This window comes from Perkinsus marinus, assembly GCF_000006405.1.
Source record: "Perkinsus marinus ATCC 50983 genomic scaffold scf_1104296967842, whole genome shotgun sequence".
In the NCBI taxonomy this organism is placed as follows: domain Eukaryota; phylum Perkinsozoa; order Perkinsida; family Perkinsidae; genus Perkinsus; species Perkinsus marinus.
The window spans coordinates 206,755-223,416 of record NW_003203396.1 but is presented as its reverse complement, the minus strand read 5'-3'; the positions used below and the strand labels follow the sequence as shown (position 1 = coordinate 223,416).

The 16,662-nt window shown below is 47.0% G+C and overlaps 5 protein-coding genes across 5 annotated transcripts in view; 2 read left to right on the top strand and 3 right to left on the bottom strand.

Moving 5' to 3' along the window:
- Window positions 1-1,504, bottom strand: part of Pmar_PMAR004233 (hypothetical protein) — a gene marked incomplete at both ends in the record, with an annotated part of 1,810 nt that extends 306 nt beyond the window's left edge. The window contains 3 exons of the mRNA XM_002768595.1: window positions 84-201; window positions 772-872; window positions 1,489-1,504. Coding sequence (XP_002768641.1) covers window positions 84-201; window positions 772-872; window positions 1,489-1,504 — 235 coding nt within the window. The remainder of the gene's footprint in view (window positions 1-83; window positions 202-771; window positions 873-1,488) is intronic.
- Window positions 1,505-2,294: 790 nt separating this feature from the next.
- Pmar_PMAR004232 (hypothetical protein) lies at window positions 2,295-3,107 on the bottom strand (the record flags this gene model as incomplete). Its single annotated transcript, XM_002768594.1, has 1 exon — window positions 2,295-3,107. One exon carries the CDS (start codon window positions 3,105-3,107, stop codon window positions 2,295-2,297), a length of 813 nt encoding a protein of 270 aa, XP_002768640.1.
- A 1,838-nt stretch (window positions 3,108-4,945) lies between these two features.
- Window positions 4,946-7,613, bottom strand: Pmar_PMAR004231 (hypothetical protein; the record flags this gene model as incomplete). The annotated part of the gene is made up of 2 exons (XM_002768593.1): window positions 4,946-4,992; window positions 5,153-7,613. 2 exons carry the CDS (start codon window positions 7,611-7,613, stop codon window positions 4,946-4,948), a joined length of 2,508 nt encoding a protein of 835 aa, XP_002768639.1.
- A 2,374-nt stretch (window positions 7,614-9,987) lies between these two features.
- Pmar_PMAR004230 (hypothetical protein) lies at window positions 9,988-12,214 on the top strand (the record flags this gene model as incomplete). The annotated part of the gene is made up of 5 exons (XM_002768592.1): window positions 9,988-11,113; window positions 11,155-11,367; window positions 11,410-11,477; window positions 11,553-12,047; window positions 12,086-12,214. 5 exons carry the CDS (start codon window positions 9,988-9,990, stop codon window positions 12,212-12,214), a joined length of 2,031 nt encoding a protein of 676 aa, XP_002768638.1.
- A 269-nt stretch (window positions 12,215-12,483) lies between these two features.
- Window positions 12,484-16,149, top strand: Pmar_PMAR004229 (retrovirus polyprotein, putative; the record flags this gene model as incomplete). The annotated part of the gene is made up of 1 exon (XM_002768591.1): window positions 12,484-16,149. One exon carries the CDS (start codon window positions 12,484-12,486, stop codon window positions 16,147-16,149), a length of 3,666 nt encoding a protein of 1,221 aa, XP_002768637.1.
- Window positions 16,150-16,662: the final 513 nt, after the last annotated feature.

Below are 16,662 nucleotides of genomic sequence, written 5' to 3'. Positions count from 1 at the left end.
ATCATGCATATCTTACGATGCTGTGAACGCTTCACGAGCATGCGTAGTAGGGCAAGTGATCGATCTCGTTCGTATGCGATTACCGGTGACCTTGACGTTCAGAGCTGCATGGTTTGGATCGCCCGGTCTAGAAGTCCTATAATAGCAATTTAGTGTCATCGTCTTGTTATCGATTGTCTCCTTTCTCACCGGCGGGTAGCTCTGAGGGAAAAGAACTACTCCCACTCCTGAGCAGAAGTAAAGTAAGATCTAACTTTCTAACAGGCGTGTCCCTCGATGATTCCATAAACGCCCTCGGGGATCTCCAATTGACGTCCTTACCACGAACAGGGTGGGCAAGACAGCAGTCCTCATTGTACTACAGAGTGTCAGACTCGAAAACATAACGGCAGCAGATGCCGCACTGATGACGAGTTGCTTAACCGACATTTGGAAGATAACGTTCGACGCTGAATAGGCGTGATCAAAGTGGAAGGCCAACATTGTGTTTCCAAGCCCTCCACTAGAAGGCTCCGATAGAGCCCCATAGATCGATCGAGCGAAGGACGAAATCAACTGCTCTGACGGATCAGAGTTACAACCAGTGGCGCATACTCGGCGAGTGCTCAACAGCGGAATGCAAAGGAAATTTCGTCCCGCTCGAGCTACCGGATTGCCCGTCTCTCAGGGCGTGCAGCGAAAACCTCCGTCGATGATGTTCGATCATGGGAAAAGGCACCTAGTAGGTGCCACCTACTTGTGAGGCGGACTTACCAGAGTCGATAGTACTACCTCGGCGCTGCCGAACCTCACAAATGGTTTCTCATCGAATTCACACTGAGTTCGCACGATGCAGGATTCGCATTCAACGGAATGTTCATGGCAATTTGAACCTCACATGCCCAAGTTAGCGCTCTTATTGATAGTCACTCAAGGGAAATGCTTTGTTGTTGTTAAGTCGCCATATCATATGAGGTGCCACATCAGAGGTGCCACATCACATAGCCAGGTTGGGCGGAAGATCGGAGAACAGTCTATTATAGGTGATCCGAAAGTGCAATGTAACGGCCGAACGAGCACTGCTACGGAGAGCTGTCATGCTACTGTTAACTTTCTATGTATTATCTCCGTGAATAGTAGATATCTCCTGTTGATCTATTCCGTTTCATTTCATCGGTGTTTCCCCAACGTGGTCACTCTATCTCCAGGGACCACTCAGGGACCTCATACCATTGAATTCTTGAGCTCTGTGGTAGAACTTGGACTCACAAGAGATGCCTAGTGATCTACTCTTCTAATTTTGAAGAGTACAGATAGAGGTTTTCCAGAGACCAGCAGTGTATATCCAATAGCAGATATAATACTACAGAGAATGGCAACCGTGGGGTAATGGGGAATGTGATGCTTTCACGGTTACAGATTAAGGCGATCGATATACAAAGATACTGAGAGTGAGGAGCTTACGAACCTGACAGACTGAGGTTTCCCACCAAACAAGCCCCACATCACCTTGGTATTTACTCATTGCACCAAATAGCGTAGTTGATAAGTTACAGCTATAACGGGGTGGCGGCCGCTCGTTGGGGGGGCCCAATGGGGGCCGAGGCTTGCCCCATGTATATCTTGTGTGTATTGTGAGCTCACTTTAGACTCCAATGAATCGTTAGAAGTTCCGACACTTGCGCGCATCGAATTTGCGCCACGCATCAGGGGCACGCATACCGTGTCACCGTATGCGTGACACTCACGCAAAGCATTCGTGCCCACTGAGTACCTAACTCAGCATTGCCATCGAAGAGATCGGGCCGATTATCAGCAAATAGGTGTTGGTCTCATTACTAAGACCATCAATCGTTAGACATTAGCTACAATCTCGGATACTTGGTTGCGTTCAGTCGAGAAGGTTACGCCGTTGCAGGCAGTTGTGCAGGTGCAAATCCTAACTCCGCGACGTCGTCACAGTGATATGCCAAACCCACTAGATTAAGTTAACACTGACCCGAATAGAGCCGAGGTAACCAATATAGGAGTTCTAATAATACTATGAAATACTCACGAATCAACTAGCGTCACAGCTTAAAGATACTGCGAGCTGTACGCCAGAGACACAACGGGGACAGGGTAGAGACGGTCCGGCACATCCGTCCTCCCCAAGCGTGCTCAAACTGTTGAGCACCATCATATTATAATAAGGATAATAATCTATGCAAAAACGAATCACATCAATGGGGACAAGACTATCAGGCTTCAATCGAATTCAGCCAACACTTCAACCTCTTAAGTTCCGACCTCGTTCTCAGCATACCAAGGGGGAATTAAGGCTGCTCAATAAAGACAGTCATAGGGTCTCCATTCACATCAATAACCGGCTCGATAATATTGGCTCCAGAAAGTCGAAACACTTGGAGTTCCTTAAGACTAATCGGATGTCCAAATAGTCGATTGGGTAATCCATAAAAAGCTTCGACCTTGATATCGTTGCCATAACAATCACAAACCGGACCAACAGGACTACTATTAACTGTATCCCCGTCCTCCCCGAGCCAAGGCTTCAAGTTACGTTGATGCTGAACATAGGGAATCTTAGAGCTGCCTGTGTCAACATCATAAGTGGCTGATCCAAGTACTCTTCTCACCACATAAGGCCCTCTCCAAAGGTTGTCCAGCTTGGTCTTCCTAGGATTTCGGACCAAAACCAAGTCACCCTCATTAAAATTATAAGAACTTGGAACAGCTGGCTGTTGAAGCTTCTTGGCATAAGCAGCACGGTTCCTTTCCCAAGCTTCTGCCCATAACTCATGGATCTTACGTCGTCTTTCAGCAAACGACTGCAATATCTTCTTAACGGTATCAGAGGAGAGCTCGCTTTTACCTAAACGATTGCTCAACTCGGACTGAGGGGTCAGCAGAGCCAGATCCAGAGGGAAGCAAGCATCATAACCAAAGACCAAAGAATGAGGAGTAAAGCCAGTATCTTCATCAATCTGAAGATTCAAACGAAGTTGTATCAGGGGTACATCCAGATGCCACTGTGAAGCTGACGATTCAACAGATAAGCTACGCAAAGCAGCTGCTATGGACCGATGGCGAACCTCATAAGATCCTCCAACCCATGGGGACCTGGACATAATCGTACGACTCCGAAAACCCCATGATTGGAGTGCCGCCTGAACGGTCTCAGTAAGCAACTGACTACCATTATCATGTATGGCCGTCCTCTGAGCAACTTTCACATCCGACGGATACCCCCAGCGGGCACAAATCAGAAGAATACCTCTACTCACATCTTCAGCACATGCTGATCTGAGACTCACCAATTCAGTGTAACGAGTTAATAAACAAGTAGCACTGAGTATATAGCGCGCCCCCGATGATGAGCAAGGTAATGGTCCATAAAGGTCCAAACCGATTGTTTGCCAAGGACCTGGAGGTTGGTCAAAACGTTTAGTCTGATTTTGATGACCACCACCACCAGTACTCAGCTGACAAGCTCGACAAGAACGAACCCACATAGATATAAGACGACGCATCTTCGGGAACCATACAAGCCGACGTAGTTGATTATGGACTAAAAGACTACCACCATGCTGTAGTTGATGATGAGTATCTTCAACTAGCTTACGGCAACGCGGATGACCACTCGGAAGGACGAACTGAGAATAAAAATCACCTGTGGGTCCTCGATCACATCCTCGCTTCAAAATGCCGTCAGACACGTAACAACCATATGACAAGCCCTTCTCAGCTGGGGTCATTGATACAATATCATTAGCCTGCAACTTACAAACGACTCCTTTAATAAGAGGGTCCGCTTGTTGAATCTTCCTAACCTCATCGATATCCAGAGGCTCCAAGATTGAAGCATTGGATACACCAATATGAGCAACAGTCACAGAAATGTCTTCATGTAGTCTAGAAAGCCGGTCTGCCGATACATTGAGTCGACCAGGAATATGTTCAATATCAACCGTCAAATTAAGGTTACGTAAAGACACCATCAGCTCTCGAACCGTCTCATGTAGTCGACGTAGAACTACATAATCAATACCACGATTTGACTTAATCTTAGGGAGTCCGATAGTCTTCGCCACAGTGCTATCGGTAGAGATTAAAACCTTTTTCAACGAAGGAAGGAAGCCTGCTTCAACAAACAAGAGTATTTGCTGACACGTCTTCGCCAGACAAAATGTTTCACGACGATTTGCATGCCAGGCATTCTTCGGAAAGCACTTGCACTCAGCATACCAAATTCTCGAAGTAGATGTTATCGAAGGAGTTAAAGAAAAGACCATCCCATAACCACCTGCCGAGGCATCACAGAAAACAAAAAGATTCTCGCAAGCCAACGGCAACGGGACCTTCATACGACGATCAATATTCCAATAATACAATGCCTTTTGGAGATGGAGTCGACACACCTTTAGAGTCTTGGCATCCAAGGGCTGATCCCAAGATGTAATCTTACCCGAATAAGACCGCACTTTATCGGCATGACCGCGAGCTAGAGTATCGTTCCAGTATCGTAGGCCATCACGGAACCATCCAGCATACTGGGAACATTGTCTCTTCGAAGTCACAGCGGCAGGGTCGAATTCTATAGAAGGCCGCTCAACCTCGAGGCTTAGACCATCCCACCACCAAAGAAAACCAAGCCACTTCGAGCCTGAGGCATTCTCACTGGCACTCTCCCAAGTTGCCCGTTTCTCTGAGGGGGCATCAAACCCAAAAAGGGAAAATACGATACTCAAAGCACTCTCTACTGACGCAACTTCTGATGGTAGACCCACCAACAGAATGTCGTCAAGTAGTCTCACTATACTGACGCCACCACAGTCAACCAGTGAGAGGATAACATTAATACTAGTCTCCAGGGAAGACGGTCCACATGAGAGGCCAAAACACAAGCGACGTGTTCGATATACAGCAGAACCAAACCGGACCCGGACATCATGACGGATATGGATCTTCAAAAAAGCTTTTCGAAGATCCAATTGGCGTACCACATAACCAGGCCTCAAGGCTGAAAGCAGCAAACGATGACACTCGAAAGTACTATTCACTCGCGAACTAGCCGGAGGTGATCCCCTATTAGGAATCCTAAAGTCCAGGACTGGCCTAATAGGGGTCGGCTTTAGTAATTGGCGAATTGGAAAGGCAGTCCCCTCCGCCATACCTTTCGGACGAGCACCATCATCTGGAGTCCACCACCCATTAGAGAGATACATATCAGTCTCCTTCTTCAAGAGAGCCTTCTCGGAAGATTCCAAGGAATTCATCATACGAGTCGAGTCCCATGAAGCTTTAGCAGAGGGCTCCATGGGCCAGTCAATCTCGAACTTATAACGTTGTTCCGGAGTATCCAGAGCATCACCTGTATCACAACGAGAGATGAACAATTCATACCCAGGCGCATTCTCCACAGGAATAGACTTCTTACCAAGATCACTGACAAGTTGGTCAATGGTCTTCACCATGCAATTAATGGTCACCTCACTGTGATGGACTCGATAACACCCCTCAGTGGGAAAAATAAGAGGTGGAACTGAGATTGGCATAGTAACCTTCACACCCAAATCGCGCGATGGAAGTGCAACAAAATCACCCTCATGAGGTACTGAAGACTCGGAGAAATCTCCGAGAGCGGCATCCGATTTATGCCATAGAAGAAGCGAAGCATTGATATCCGAAGTCTCACCTTGACCAATAGATTGCACAAAATTCGTTGACACCGGCAGGGAGCCGCTATCCAATGCAGTCGAAGGGCAAAGGAAAGAAGGGCATTCTGCTTCTTGATATCGATCAGAACACATCTTGATCATATCTCCGGAGGAAGTACCACTCGCAGCAAGAAGACTCGTGAGCATGATCATACCGGCAGCTTGCAACATCGCAATGCCATTCCGACCAAGCAGAACTGAAGGCCGAGCGCGATTCACAGAGAGGAAAGGGAGAATAATACTCTGCCCTAGAGAATCCGAAACTGGGATCAAAACCTCCTCTCGTGCTTCGATGCCTGAAGTTGCAATCCCGCTCAGAACAATTGTACTGACCGGGAAACGTTTTATGCCAACCAGCTCGGGGAGCAGAGACGAATCAATCAGACTAACGTCCGCCCCAGTATCCACTAAGCACGACAGCTTTTTCCCAGAAAGGAAAAGGTCGACAGTACAGGGTGAAAAGGGGACAGACGTAGAGATTGGAAGCTTACTAGCCACATCTACCACATGAACATCTTGTTGTTGCTGACCTTTACCAGAACGAGTAGCAGTACAAACTGATGATCGATGGCCTTTACCAGCACAATAACCACAAACTAAATCGTCAGGGTTAAGACTACAAGCATCGGTAGCATGATAGTTGCCACAATTACGGCATCTCGAAGAATATTCGGCGATAGCCCCAGCTTCACATTTATTGGCATTATGATTTTCACCAAAACAGCGATAACATCGACCACGAGGTATAACTTTCTTTGAAGAAACCGTAGTAGACTGATCAACATCCTTCTGTTTAGGGTTCTCCTGCTTCAAAGAAGACTTCGTAGAATGCTTACGGCTACCATCCTGTCGATTACCACTCACCGCAGTCGTTGAAGAAGAGATGGAAGGAGAAGATAAACCGGCTGCTTTCTTCGTTAAGTCTTCAAAGAAAATCAGATCAGACTTGATCTCTTCCAAAGACAAAGAACGGACACGGCTACCATGAGACTCTTGCAGCTTTAATGCTAAAGTTGGGTCTACAGCATCCAATAGTCTCGCAACCAAATCAACCTCTTCTAGAGTGCGACCAGTAGCACTCTCATAAAACGACTTCTCCTTATCAAAGGTAGCCAAAAAAGCACATATTGACTGAGGTTTTTTATGAGTAAACGAATGCCATCTACGTAGGGCATCCGAAATAAACCGACTTTTACCAAACCGAGTATCCAACGTAGAAAAAATCTTCTCCAGAACGACTTCTATCGATGTGGAAATACATTCTGGAGATTGGATAATACCCCAAAGCTCTCGACGAACTGAATCACATACAGCGCGAAGAACATAGTGGAGAGCTGTTACACCCTGCAACCGCATAGCCGCCAACTGTAGCTTCATATCCTTCTTCCATAAATGGTAGGGAAAGGTCCGATCATCGGGTTTAAAAACAGCCGGTGGAGGCAACTCATAGGCCAATTTAATTGCCCTAGAATCCTTCGAAGAAACTAACTTTTCGTCGGAACCACTATCAGATAAGGCGCGAACTCGCACATATTCTAATTGTACTTCACGAGCATTCGGAAGGTCAAGTCCAACTGGAAAACGAGAGATACCAGCACGTCGTTGCAAAAGGCGTACAGCTAGTAGAATTGTTAACTCACACATAGCATCGAAACCAGGAGCCAAGCTTTCCACCACGAACACAGCCCAACCAAAGCATTGCTTCATACGATCGGCGATAGAGCTCTGGGACTCCTTCTCATCTATAGACCCAAGATTATCATCAATAGCAACAATCAAGGCGTTCACAGCTTTAGAATGTTGAGCAGAAGTAGTAGCAGCTTCAATCGCCGCAAAATCTTCTTCCAACCCACCCAACTTGAAGCTAATAGGTAGACACTCATCAAATAAACGTTTAATGGTGTTATTCTGAAGCATCGGGTACCAAATATGCCAAACCCACTAGATTAAGTTAACACTGACCCGAATAGAGCCGAGGTAACCAATATAGGAGTTCTAATAATACTATGAAATACTCACGAATCAACTAGCGTCACAGCTTAAAGATACTGCGAGCTGTACGCCAGAGACAAACGGGGACAGGTAGAGACGTCCGCACAGTGACGATTAAACTTGTGCACGCAGAGTTTCAAGGGCGAACGTGAATCCTCCGTGAGAATTGCACCACTTCCGTGAAAAAATGAATCCACTCTCCACTATATAACCTCAGGATTTTTCGAATATTCCCCAGGAGGGAGCTATTCTCTCTCCTGGGGGATATCCGTCCTGGATCACGTCAGGTTGCTGTGATTGATGTGTGAAGGTGACGCACAAGGCTGTGTGCAAGTTGGCATGCACACGTGAATTGATCGATCTTCCCGTAGCTAAAACCAGGCCAACCGCCCAAAAAGTATTGTCACGTTGTTTGTGAGAAAATTCGCCAAGCCGGCTGTGGACAGCATCGAGTGATGACTTCTGTTTACTTTTTGACAGATATTCAGGCTCGCTTAGTTCCCGGCCATGAGATCCGCCGCAGCTGCACTCATAGTCTTCTACTTATCAGCTTTGTCTATCCCGGGCACCGAAGGGATCCTAAGTGGAAGATATGAATATAATGGGAAATTATCTAAAGAAGAATTGAGGATATCATACGTTATCTCTTCTAAGAAAGTCGTCATCACTTTTTCCTGCGGTTCGAAGAAGAAATCTACCTATAAGTTCTCTTACCTAGAACAAGGAGATAACGCAGGGAAATTGAATTTGGACAAGGAATACGAGGAGTACTTAGACTTATTTGATGACTTCCAAGATAAGTGCCCCAAATGGGGCGAAGATGCGGAGGTGGGCGACTTGGCGACTTTCTCGTCTACAAAGAAGGGGATTGAAATACTTCTAAATCCGTATAGATTGGAGCTGACATACGTCTGAAGATTAGTATGTACTTCCGGAGATACTTTTTATGACTTTTTATACCCTTATGAAGCTCTCTGGTGATGAAGATTTACGAGTTGGTTGAAGGACCAGCATCCTGGACGCTTTACCGATGAGATGATCGATCATTGGATGTTAGCTATGACCAGTAGGCTCATTATGAACCGTTCATTAGTCGGGCTGAGATCTATTTGTTATGTTCGTCAATCTCCCGGGGCCTCACGTCATCGCTGTCGTTCTTCGTATCAACTGGTACTTGAACCGATAAAGAGTCCTCGCTATCATGAACAACTGATCAACCGTTGAACAGTCCGAACCTACAGATACTTCTGCCATAGTAACACAACCTCAGGTTGTGATACTATGCGCCACACTTTAACCTTGCCCAATAAATTGACCTATCATCTAGACTCTAGAGTATCGCTACGCACGATTGCACACTCTCCTGCCGTCGATGTCCCGGGCGGACAAATATCTCATGAATGCGCAGAAACGCCAACGTCCAAGGCACTAGCATCGACAAGCCCAGACATCGACGGTTCCCTTATTCACCATGCAGAACTTGAGACTTATTTCTTGTTGAAAGACGTTAGCTATTAGTCAAGGCAGCTAGCTAACACATGGATAGCACTATTAATTTAATAGTATTAAACTGGTATCACAATATTGTGTTGGAAGTATCTATGAACTTGAAATTCATTTTGTGAATACTTCGTCAATTTTAACACTCATTTACCTTAACGTGTGTGAACGATCTCTCCTGCATATATTTTGGGTAGTAGTGATAGTAATTACCGTTGCCGAGAATTGAACCTGGCTCTTTCCCTTCGGTGTAGCAACATCCTCCCCGTTCCGCTAGTGTTTTAATTCAAGTCGATGTAAAATACCTCATCATATATGGCCTGTATTGTATAACCCTAAAGATATGAAATATTATAATTAACTAAATATGCAATACATCAACTCGTAAGCGCTCCTTTGGACACATCAACTTTCTTGTCCAAAGTATAACAGTTGACAAGGTGTCAATACTCAACCCATGGGCCATGTTTCGACAACCCAATGTTGTGCCAGTGGCTCGACCATTGTGCCACATTGTTTCCTTGTCCCCCAATTTTCGGTCCGAACACAATTGTCCCTGCGTGCTAAGGTGCTGCAAAGCTAGAGCTAGTAGTAGCTCATACGTAGTTCGTAATTACAGTTGTAACGTAACGTATCCCGATACGTTCTACTCTATTGTACGTCCGCTCTCGTACAAGGTTATCTCTGCTCACTTGTCGTGTATTGAGTTCCATTATTAGGAGGTTACTATCCCTACATAATTTGGTAGCAGCTCCTTGTTCTATTCGACAACTTTCACTCCAACGACATTTGCTTGGTTATGGCTGGTGACAACGTTAACAACAATTCCGATACTGATCATGATGGTACTATTCCCCGTGATGAGGTGGATCCTCCTGTGGTGAACACTAATGCACCTTCGGCTACTTTGAGTACTAATAATGATGCTATGATCAGCGTGCCTAGTATAGGTCCATCGGCACAGACTGGTGCGACGACATCAACATCAACGACTAATAACTCTAGCGCCATGCCTAACATCCAGACGACCTCTTCAACAAGCTCTCCGGTTGTGGTATCTACGGCTTCTAGTGAGTCTATTCTTCCTGTTAGGACGAAGCGACTCTTTGTGCCCGTTCCTGAGAAGTTTGCTAATAAGCCAACGGACAATATACGTGATTGGTTCGAAGCTTATGAGCTCTATACCTACGGTAATCTCTATGATGATCGTGCTCGTGCCCGTTTCCTGGGTGCATTCCTTACTGGTGACTCTGCTAATGTTTGGAAGACTCAGTGCTCTAAGGTTAATTACGAAGCTGACAACGCAATTCTCATTAAGACTTTTGAGAAGTGTCGACTGCCTGATGAAGCTTGGAGTCGGTTTGATAACTACCAGTGGGATCGCATCCAACCATTGTCGGTTTATGCAGCTGCCCTGTCACGATACTTGAACGAGTACAACGACTTGCTGAAGCCTGATTGTCGACTTTCGCTACCTGCCAGAGAGACTCTTTTGGTTGAGAAGTTATCTAAGTTGGCTACAGGCGCGGCGAAGGCTGAGATTCGTCGAGCCCGTCCTCGGAGTGCTGCCGATGTTTGTGACCTTTTGGGTGCCTACGTTGACAACAGCGATCAGACTGGTATTAATGCTGTCCGTTCTATAGAACCTAAGCTAGATGCCAGTATCGAGATGTTATCCAAGCTACTTGGTGCCTTTGAGGGTGCCCAGTCGCGACAAGTTGAGCAGTTTGATCGACTTTGCGCCGTTTTGGGTAATCCACAGCCAAAAGGCCAACCTAATAGACAAGCAGTACAAAATGGCCAACAACGACGACGAGGTGTTCGTAGATGTGGTATTTGTTCTGGCCCTCATCTAACTCTGGAGTGCTTCCACAAGAAGTTTACGGTTGGTTGTGCTATTTGTGGGAACACTGAGCACTTCGCTCGTAATTGCCCACTGCATACTACTTTCTTGGCTGGTCTACAGGGCAGTTCGCCCCCTCCGCCGGGAAACTAATTCGACGACCGGATTGCGGCTCCCGGTCGTCGGCACCGATATCCTTCTGTACTTTTGGCGAGTCTAATGGTCCTTTTATTTTTGCCCGTGTAAATGCTGGAGATGCCCGTTCTCCGGTTATCAGGGCTCTGATTGACTCTGGTGCTCGTATTACGGTTGTTCCTAAAAGGAATCTACCTAAGGGTACTCGACTACAACCTGTACTTACTCATGCCGGCTCCGCAGATCCCGGCAATCCTATTCTGCTATTAGGCTCTGCCATTGTAAGATTAACGTTGTATGATTCGCCTAATGTAGGCAATGGTAGTAATGTTTACTCCGACTTCGTGCCGCGGGCCGGTAGTAATTGTGTAAGTTTTGAATTTAAGGTTTATGTGGTAGAAGATTTAATTTGTGATATGTTGTTGGGCTTCGACTTCCTTTGGCATTATGGGTTGTCCTTACAAATGGTCGAAGGTTATGTCCGTTTGGTTGGTACTCGTGACCCTCTGTTGGGTCGGTATCGTGAACCTCTACCGGAACCTGATGCAAGGAGTGTGAGTGTGTCGCTGCCCTTCGCCTTGCTTGGAACTACTGGTTCTGCGGGTGTACAACCCGTTCTTCCGACTATCTGCTCTAGGGAAGCACTTGGTGTATGTACTCGTAATGTTTCTACCCAGACTACTGGTATGATCGATGAGTCTGTTCAGACGGTACCGTTCAAATCTAGCACAAGTTCTTTGGAGACTGTCCCCAAGAACCCTGTCCGTTGTGCTAGGACTTGTGAAAGTCCGCCTGACGTTGTGATTGGCAATGGAGCTAGCTCTCTATACTCTCTTTGCCGATACTCTGATGATGGTACCTTTACTCTCACCTTAGTTTTGGTGATGGTGATGGTGATGAAAGTCCTTCCCTGGCTCAGCGTAGGGTTTTCGCTGACGCTGGGGCTCCTATCTGTTTGCTGCAACCCCCTGATCCGTATGAATTTTATGATGACCCTAAGAAGGGCGGACATACTGGTTTTGAACAATGGCCTGCAGGAGACCAATAGATCTACGACGAGTTCGAGAATGATGACATAGGTGGTAATTTGGACGACTATGCGGTTCCATTACTGCCCGGCCCTGAGGAACCTGACGTTGTATTGCCCAAGCTACCGGTATCTGACCGATCGGGTTTTGTCCGTTGGTCACTCACGACATAAAGACCTTTGATGAGCAGCCGATGGCGCAGCGTCCGAGACGCGTACCTCATAAGTGGCAAGCTGACATACGAGGCCAGATTGATGATATGTTGAGAGAAGGGATTATTCGTCCAAGTATGAGTCCGTGGCGTTCACCTTGTGTCTACGTTAAAAAGAAGACTGGAGGTGTCCGTATCTGCGTGGACTATCGTGAACTAAACCGTCGGTCTCACATGTTCGCTTACCCCCTTCCTCGGCCTGACTTCGTGCAGGACGATTTGAAGGGTGCCCGTTTCTTTACATCTCTGGACCTGAAGTCTGGTTACTGGCAAGTACCCGTCTCTGCTGCTGACATCCCGAAGACCGCTTTCTGTCCGGGAAATGGTTTTCCCCTCTATGAGTTTTTGCGTATGCCGTTTGGTCTACATGATGCTCCAGCTACTTTCCAGAAACTCATGGAGGACATCCTAGGCGACCTACCATTCGTCAAGATCTATCTTGATGATATTTTGATTTTCTCACCGGACATGCAGACTCATGTTCGGCATCTTCGTGTGGTCTTCGAGAGGTTGTCCGCTGCTAAGGTAACTTTGGGTGCTACTAAATGTGACTTTGCCATGGAGGAGATATCCTACTTGGGCCACATCTATGACAAGTTTGGCGTGCGTCCTGATCCTGATCGTGTCCGTTGTATAATGGAATGGCCATTACCTGAGACAGTTCGTGATGTGAGACGGTTTATGGGACTGGTTGGCTATTACCGTTCTTTCATTCCACGTTTCACGGCTATGGCCAAGCCAGTGCAGGATCTGGTCAGCTTGTGTGCCGACCAACCCGACACTATTCGCCTACATTGGAAAGAAGACCAACAGCGTTCCTTTGAGGCCCTTCGTTCGGCCTTGGCCGGTTTGCCCGCTCTCGCCTACCCTGACTTTGACGCCCCCTTCCAGTTATGTTGTGATGCAAGTGACTTTGCTATTGGCTCTGTCTTGGAGCAAGAACATCGTCCGCTAGCGTTCTTTTCTCAAGTTCTTACGGGTGCTCAGCTTCGGTGGCACACGTATGAGAAAGAAGGTTATGCATTGGTCCGTTCGCTGGAAAAATTTCGTCACTACCTACTGGATACTCCGTTCAAGGTCACGGTATTCTCTGATCATCGGCCCTTACAACAGTTGGCTAAGTCGAAGTCCCCACGAGTCGAACGTTGGTTGCTGGCTATGCAAAACTTCCGCTTTGAAGTCCGTTACAAAGAAGGTGTTAAGAATATTAATGCCGACGCCTTGTCCCGACCACAACTGCAAGTTGAATCCAAGACCCCTATTCCTACTAAGCCTTGTCCCGTCCGTTCAAATCTCGAGGTTGTTCCTCCAGATTCTGTGGTGGTTGCAGAAGATCCGGAATTGTCAGGCTTGTTACCTGACACTATTAAGGATCCCCTGATTGCCACAGTGGTTTTGTGTCCGTTATGGTCATGGGATAAACTTCGAGAAGCTCAAGAACAAGACCATGTGGTTTGTGAAGTTCGTGATCGAGTCTTAGTGGATGCTCCTTTGGGTCGTAAGGAATTCACTTCTTGTCTATATATGCCCTATAGGCGTATTTGGTCGGTCCTGGATGTCTGTGAAGGTGTTCTTGTTCGCCTTTTGAAGACAGACCCACTTGCTCCCGTCCGTTGTGTAGCCATCGTTCCTACTGCGTTGAGAGGCGAAGCTGTAGCCTACTTCCACGATGAGAAGGGTCACTTTGCGGAGAAACGGATGCTGGAGAATATGAAACCGGTGGTTTATTGGCCTAATATGCATGTCGATATCAATGAGTACCTACAGAAGTGCCCTGGTTGTCTTGCTGCCCGTGCTGGTCGTCCGACTCCATCTCCTTTGGTACCGGTACCGGTTGGAAGGCCATGGCATACTTTGGCTGTTGACTACTTGGAGATCACGCCTGCGGTTAACGGTAAGAAGTATTTGTTAGTCTTGCAAGACTACTTTACTAAGTGGGCTGAAGCTTACCCGTTAGAGCGTGCTACGGTAGAAGAGACTTTACCTCATCTCTTAAACCTCTTCTCTAAGTTCGGCCCGCCTGTCCGTATTCACTCTGATCAAGGTGCCCAGTTTGAGTCTGCCCTCTTTAATCGGGTTATGGAAGCTTTGGGTATTAAGCGATCCCGCTCATCCGTTTACCATCCTCAAGGTAATGGACTGGTAGAGCGATTTAATCGTTCGTTGCTGGATATGCTACGTCGTCATATTGGGATCCCTGATTGGGTCTCCCATTTGCCTGCGTTACTCTGGGTTTACAATACTTCTATACACTCGGTTACTGGGTTCAGCCCCTATAAGTTGATCTTTGCTCGTGATCCTCCCTCGGATTTCTTGCCTATGCCAATGGCTGCCACAGATCTCATGTTTGACCCTGCTACCTATGAGGCCTATACTGATGCTGTCCGTGCTTACTTAATGGATCAGGTCGATATGGCTATTACTCAAGCAGCGGGTAATGCTAAGCGGCATTATGATCAGAACCTTGTCCCGCAAGGATTCTTTGTTGGTGCCCGTGTTCTGTTACGGCTGATGAAGCAACAGAGACCTACTAAGCTCTCCCCTATGTGGGAGCCTAACTGGTTTATCACTCAGATCATAGGCTCCACTGATCCTATTAAAGTTGTCCGCCTATTTCATCTCCCGACAAGACGGGTTAAGGTTCTAAGTGTTGATCATATCAAGGTTGATCCTCTTCAACCTGATAAAATCGAGGAGATTATGCAAGAGCTTCCTCCACCTCCTCGTGATCCTCGTGAACCTACCCCGCCTAGTACTCATGGTTCTGTCATAGTCTCCTCTGATGGACTTCCCCTAGAGCAACCCCATGTCCGGTTCGAAGGATTAATTGGTGCAAATGATGCAGTCTTTGCACCACCAAGGCCTCAACAACCTGTTGTTCGTCCGGGTAATCTCATTGGTGAAGAACAACGGTCAACTTTACAAGTTGGTCCTCAACGTCCTAATTGGCAAGGACTTGACTCGTTTCGCCCGCAAGTTGTGGTGACTGGTCCTCCACAAGTTGCTCCTGCGTATGTTACAACTCCAGAAGTTCGCCAAGAAGCTCAACGTGATGATAACGGTCCTACCATCGAGTTGGTTCCGACCTCGCCTAGTCCAGCATCAGTGGTAGCTCCTGCTGGTCACCAAGCATTATCACCTGCTGACCCTCCCTTGGCGTCCGTTCTTTCGGGTGGTACTACAAGTCAACCACCTCCTGTAAGCTCTCAGGATATTGGCCCTGCTAGTGTCCAGTCTGACATTCAAGGCCACTCTCCGGTTGCCTCTACTCCTGTCGGTTCGTCTGTTCAACTTACTTCCCCGGACTCGGTTTGTATTCCTAGTCCACCGGCCACTGCTAATAATGACGTTAGCAATGAGCAAGTTTCGGAAGTAACGCCCCTCACGACCCCTAATTTGTCTATGATGGATGCCCGTTCTGCTCCATCATCGCCGTCTCAAACGTCATCTGCTGTTCCCGAGCAAGACTCAGTGTCAGTTGCTTCTAATCGGGACTCTACTGTCCCTAATGTGGCCTCAGATGTAGACGAGTCCGTTCCCGAGGAAGAAGTGTCTGCTCCCGTAAGGGAATCTACCATAGTGTCTATGCCATTATCCCGACCTCGGTACACTACTAGATCCCGAACTGGTACTCTTCCTGGTCCTCGAGAACGATTCTCATCTGATACCTATATTCCACTTGCACTACGACCTGACCGTTCTTCGTCTACCTTGAGTGATGCATGTAGTCACGAGACGAACTAAGGCGACGGCCTTAGTTCTGGTAGGGAGGAAAAATGATATGGAATACGGAGCTACGTTTTGCGGGCCCCCTCTTTTCCATTCACTATTCCCTTACTACCCGGGCTGGAGTACGATCATCCGTTTAGCGGATATCCTCTTCTCCCGTCCGCTTCCCTGGTGACGTCATTTACTTCTGGTTGCTGGTTTCTAGAGCCATAACGAAGTGAACGATAACTGGTGTATTATGATATTCGGCAAGTGCTATGATAGCATAACACTATCTCTGAGACTACTCTTACATGGATCCCCTATCGTTATCTTATTCTATGATCTGTTGGCCAACGCTTACTTCAAGTTTAACTTGCCATGATTGCATGGTCTGGTTTCATAGTGCGTGACATATTTTTATGGCGTGCGCGCCTTATTATGGCGCGTGATGTTTCGCCCGTTTCTTCTGGTTAGAGTAATCACTGGTTATGATTAGCTCGTATCCACGATATTTCGAAGCCCTCTTAGTCTCCCCTATGCCCAAGA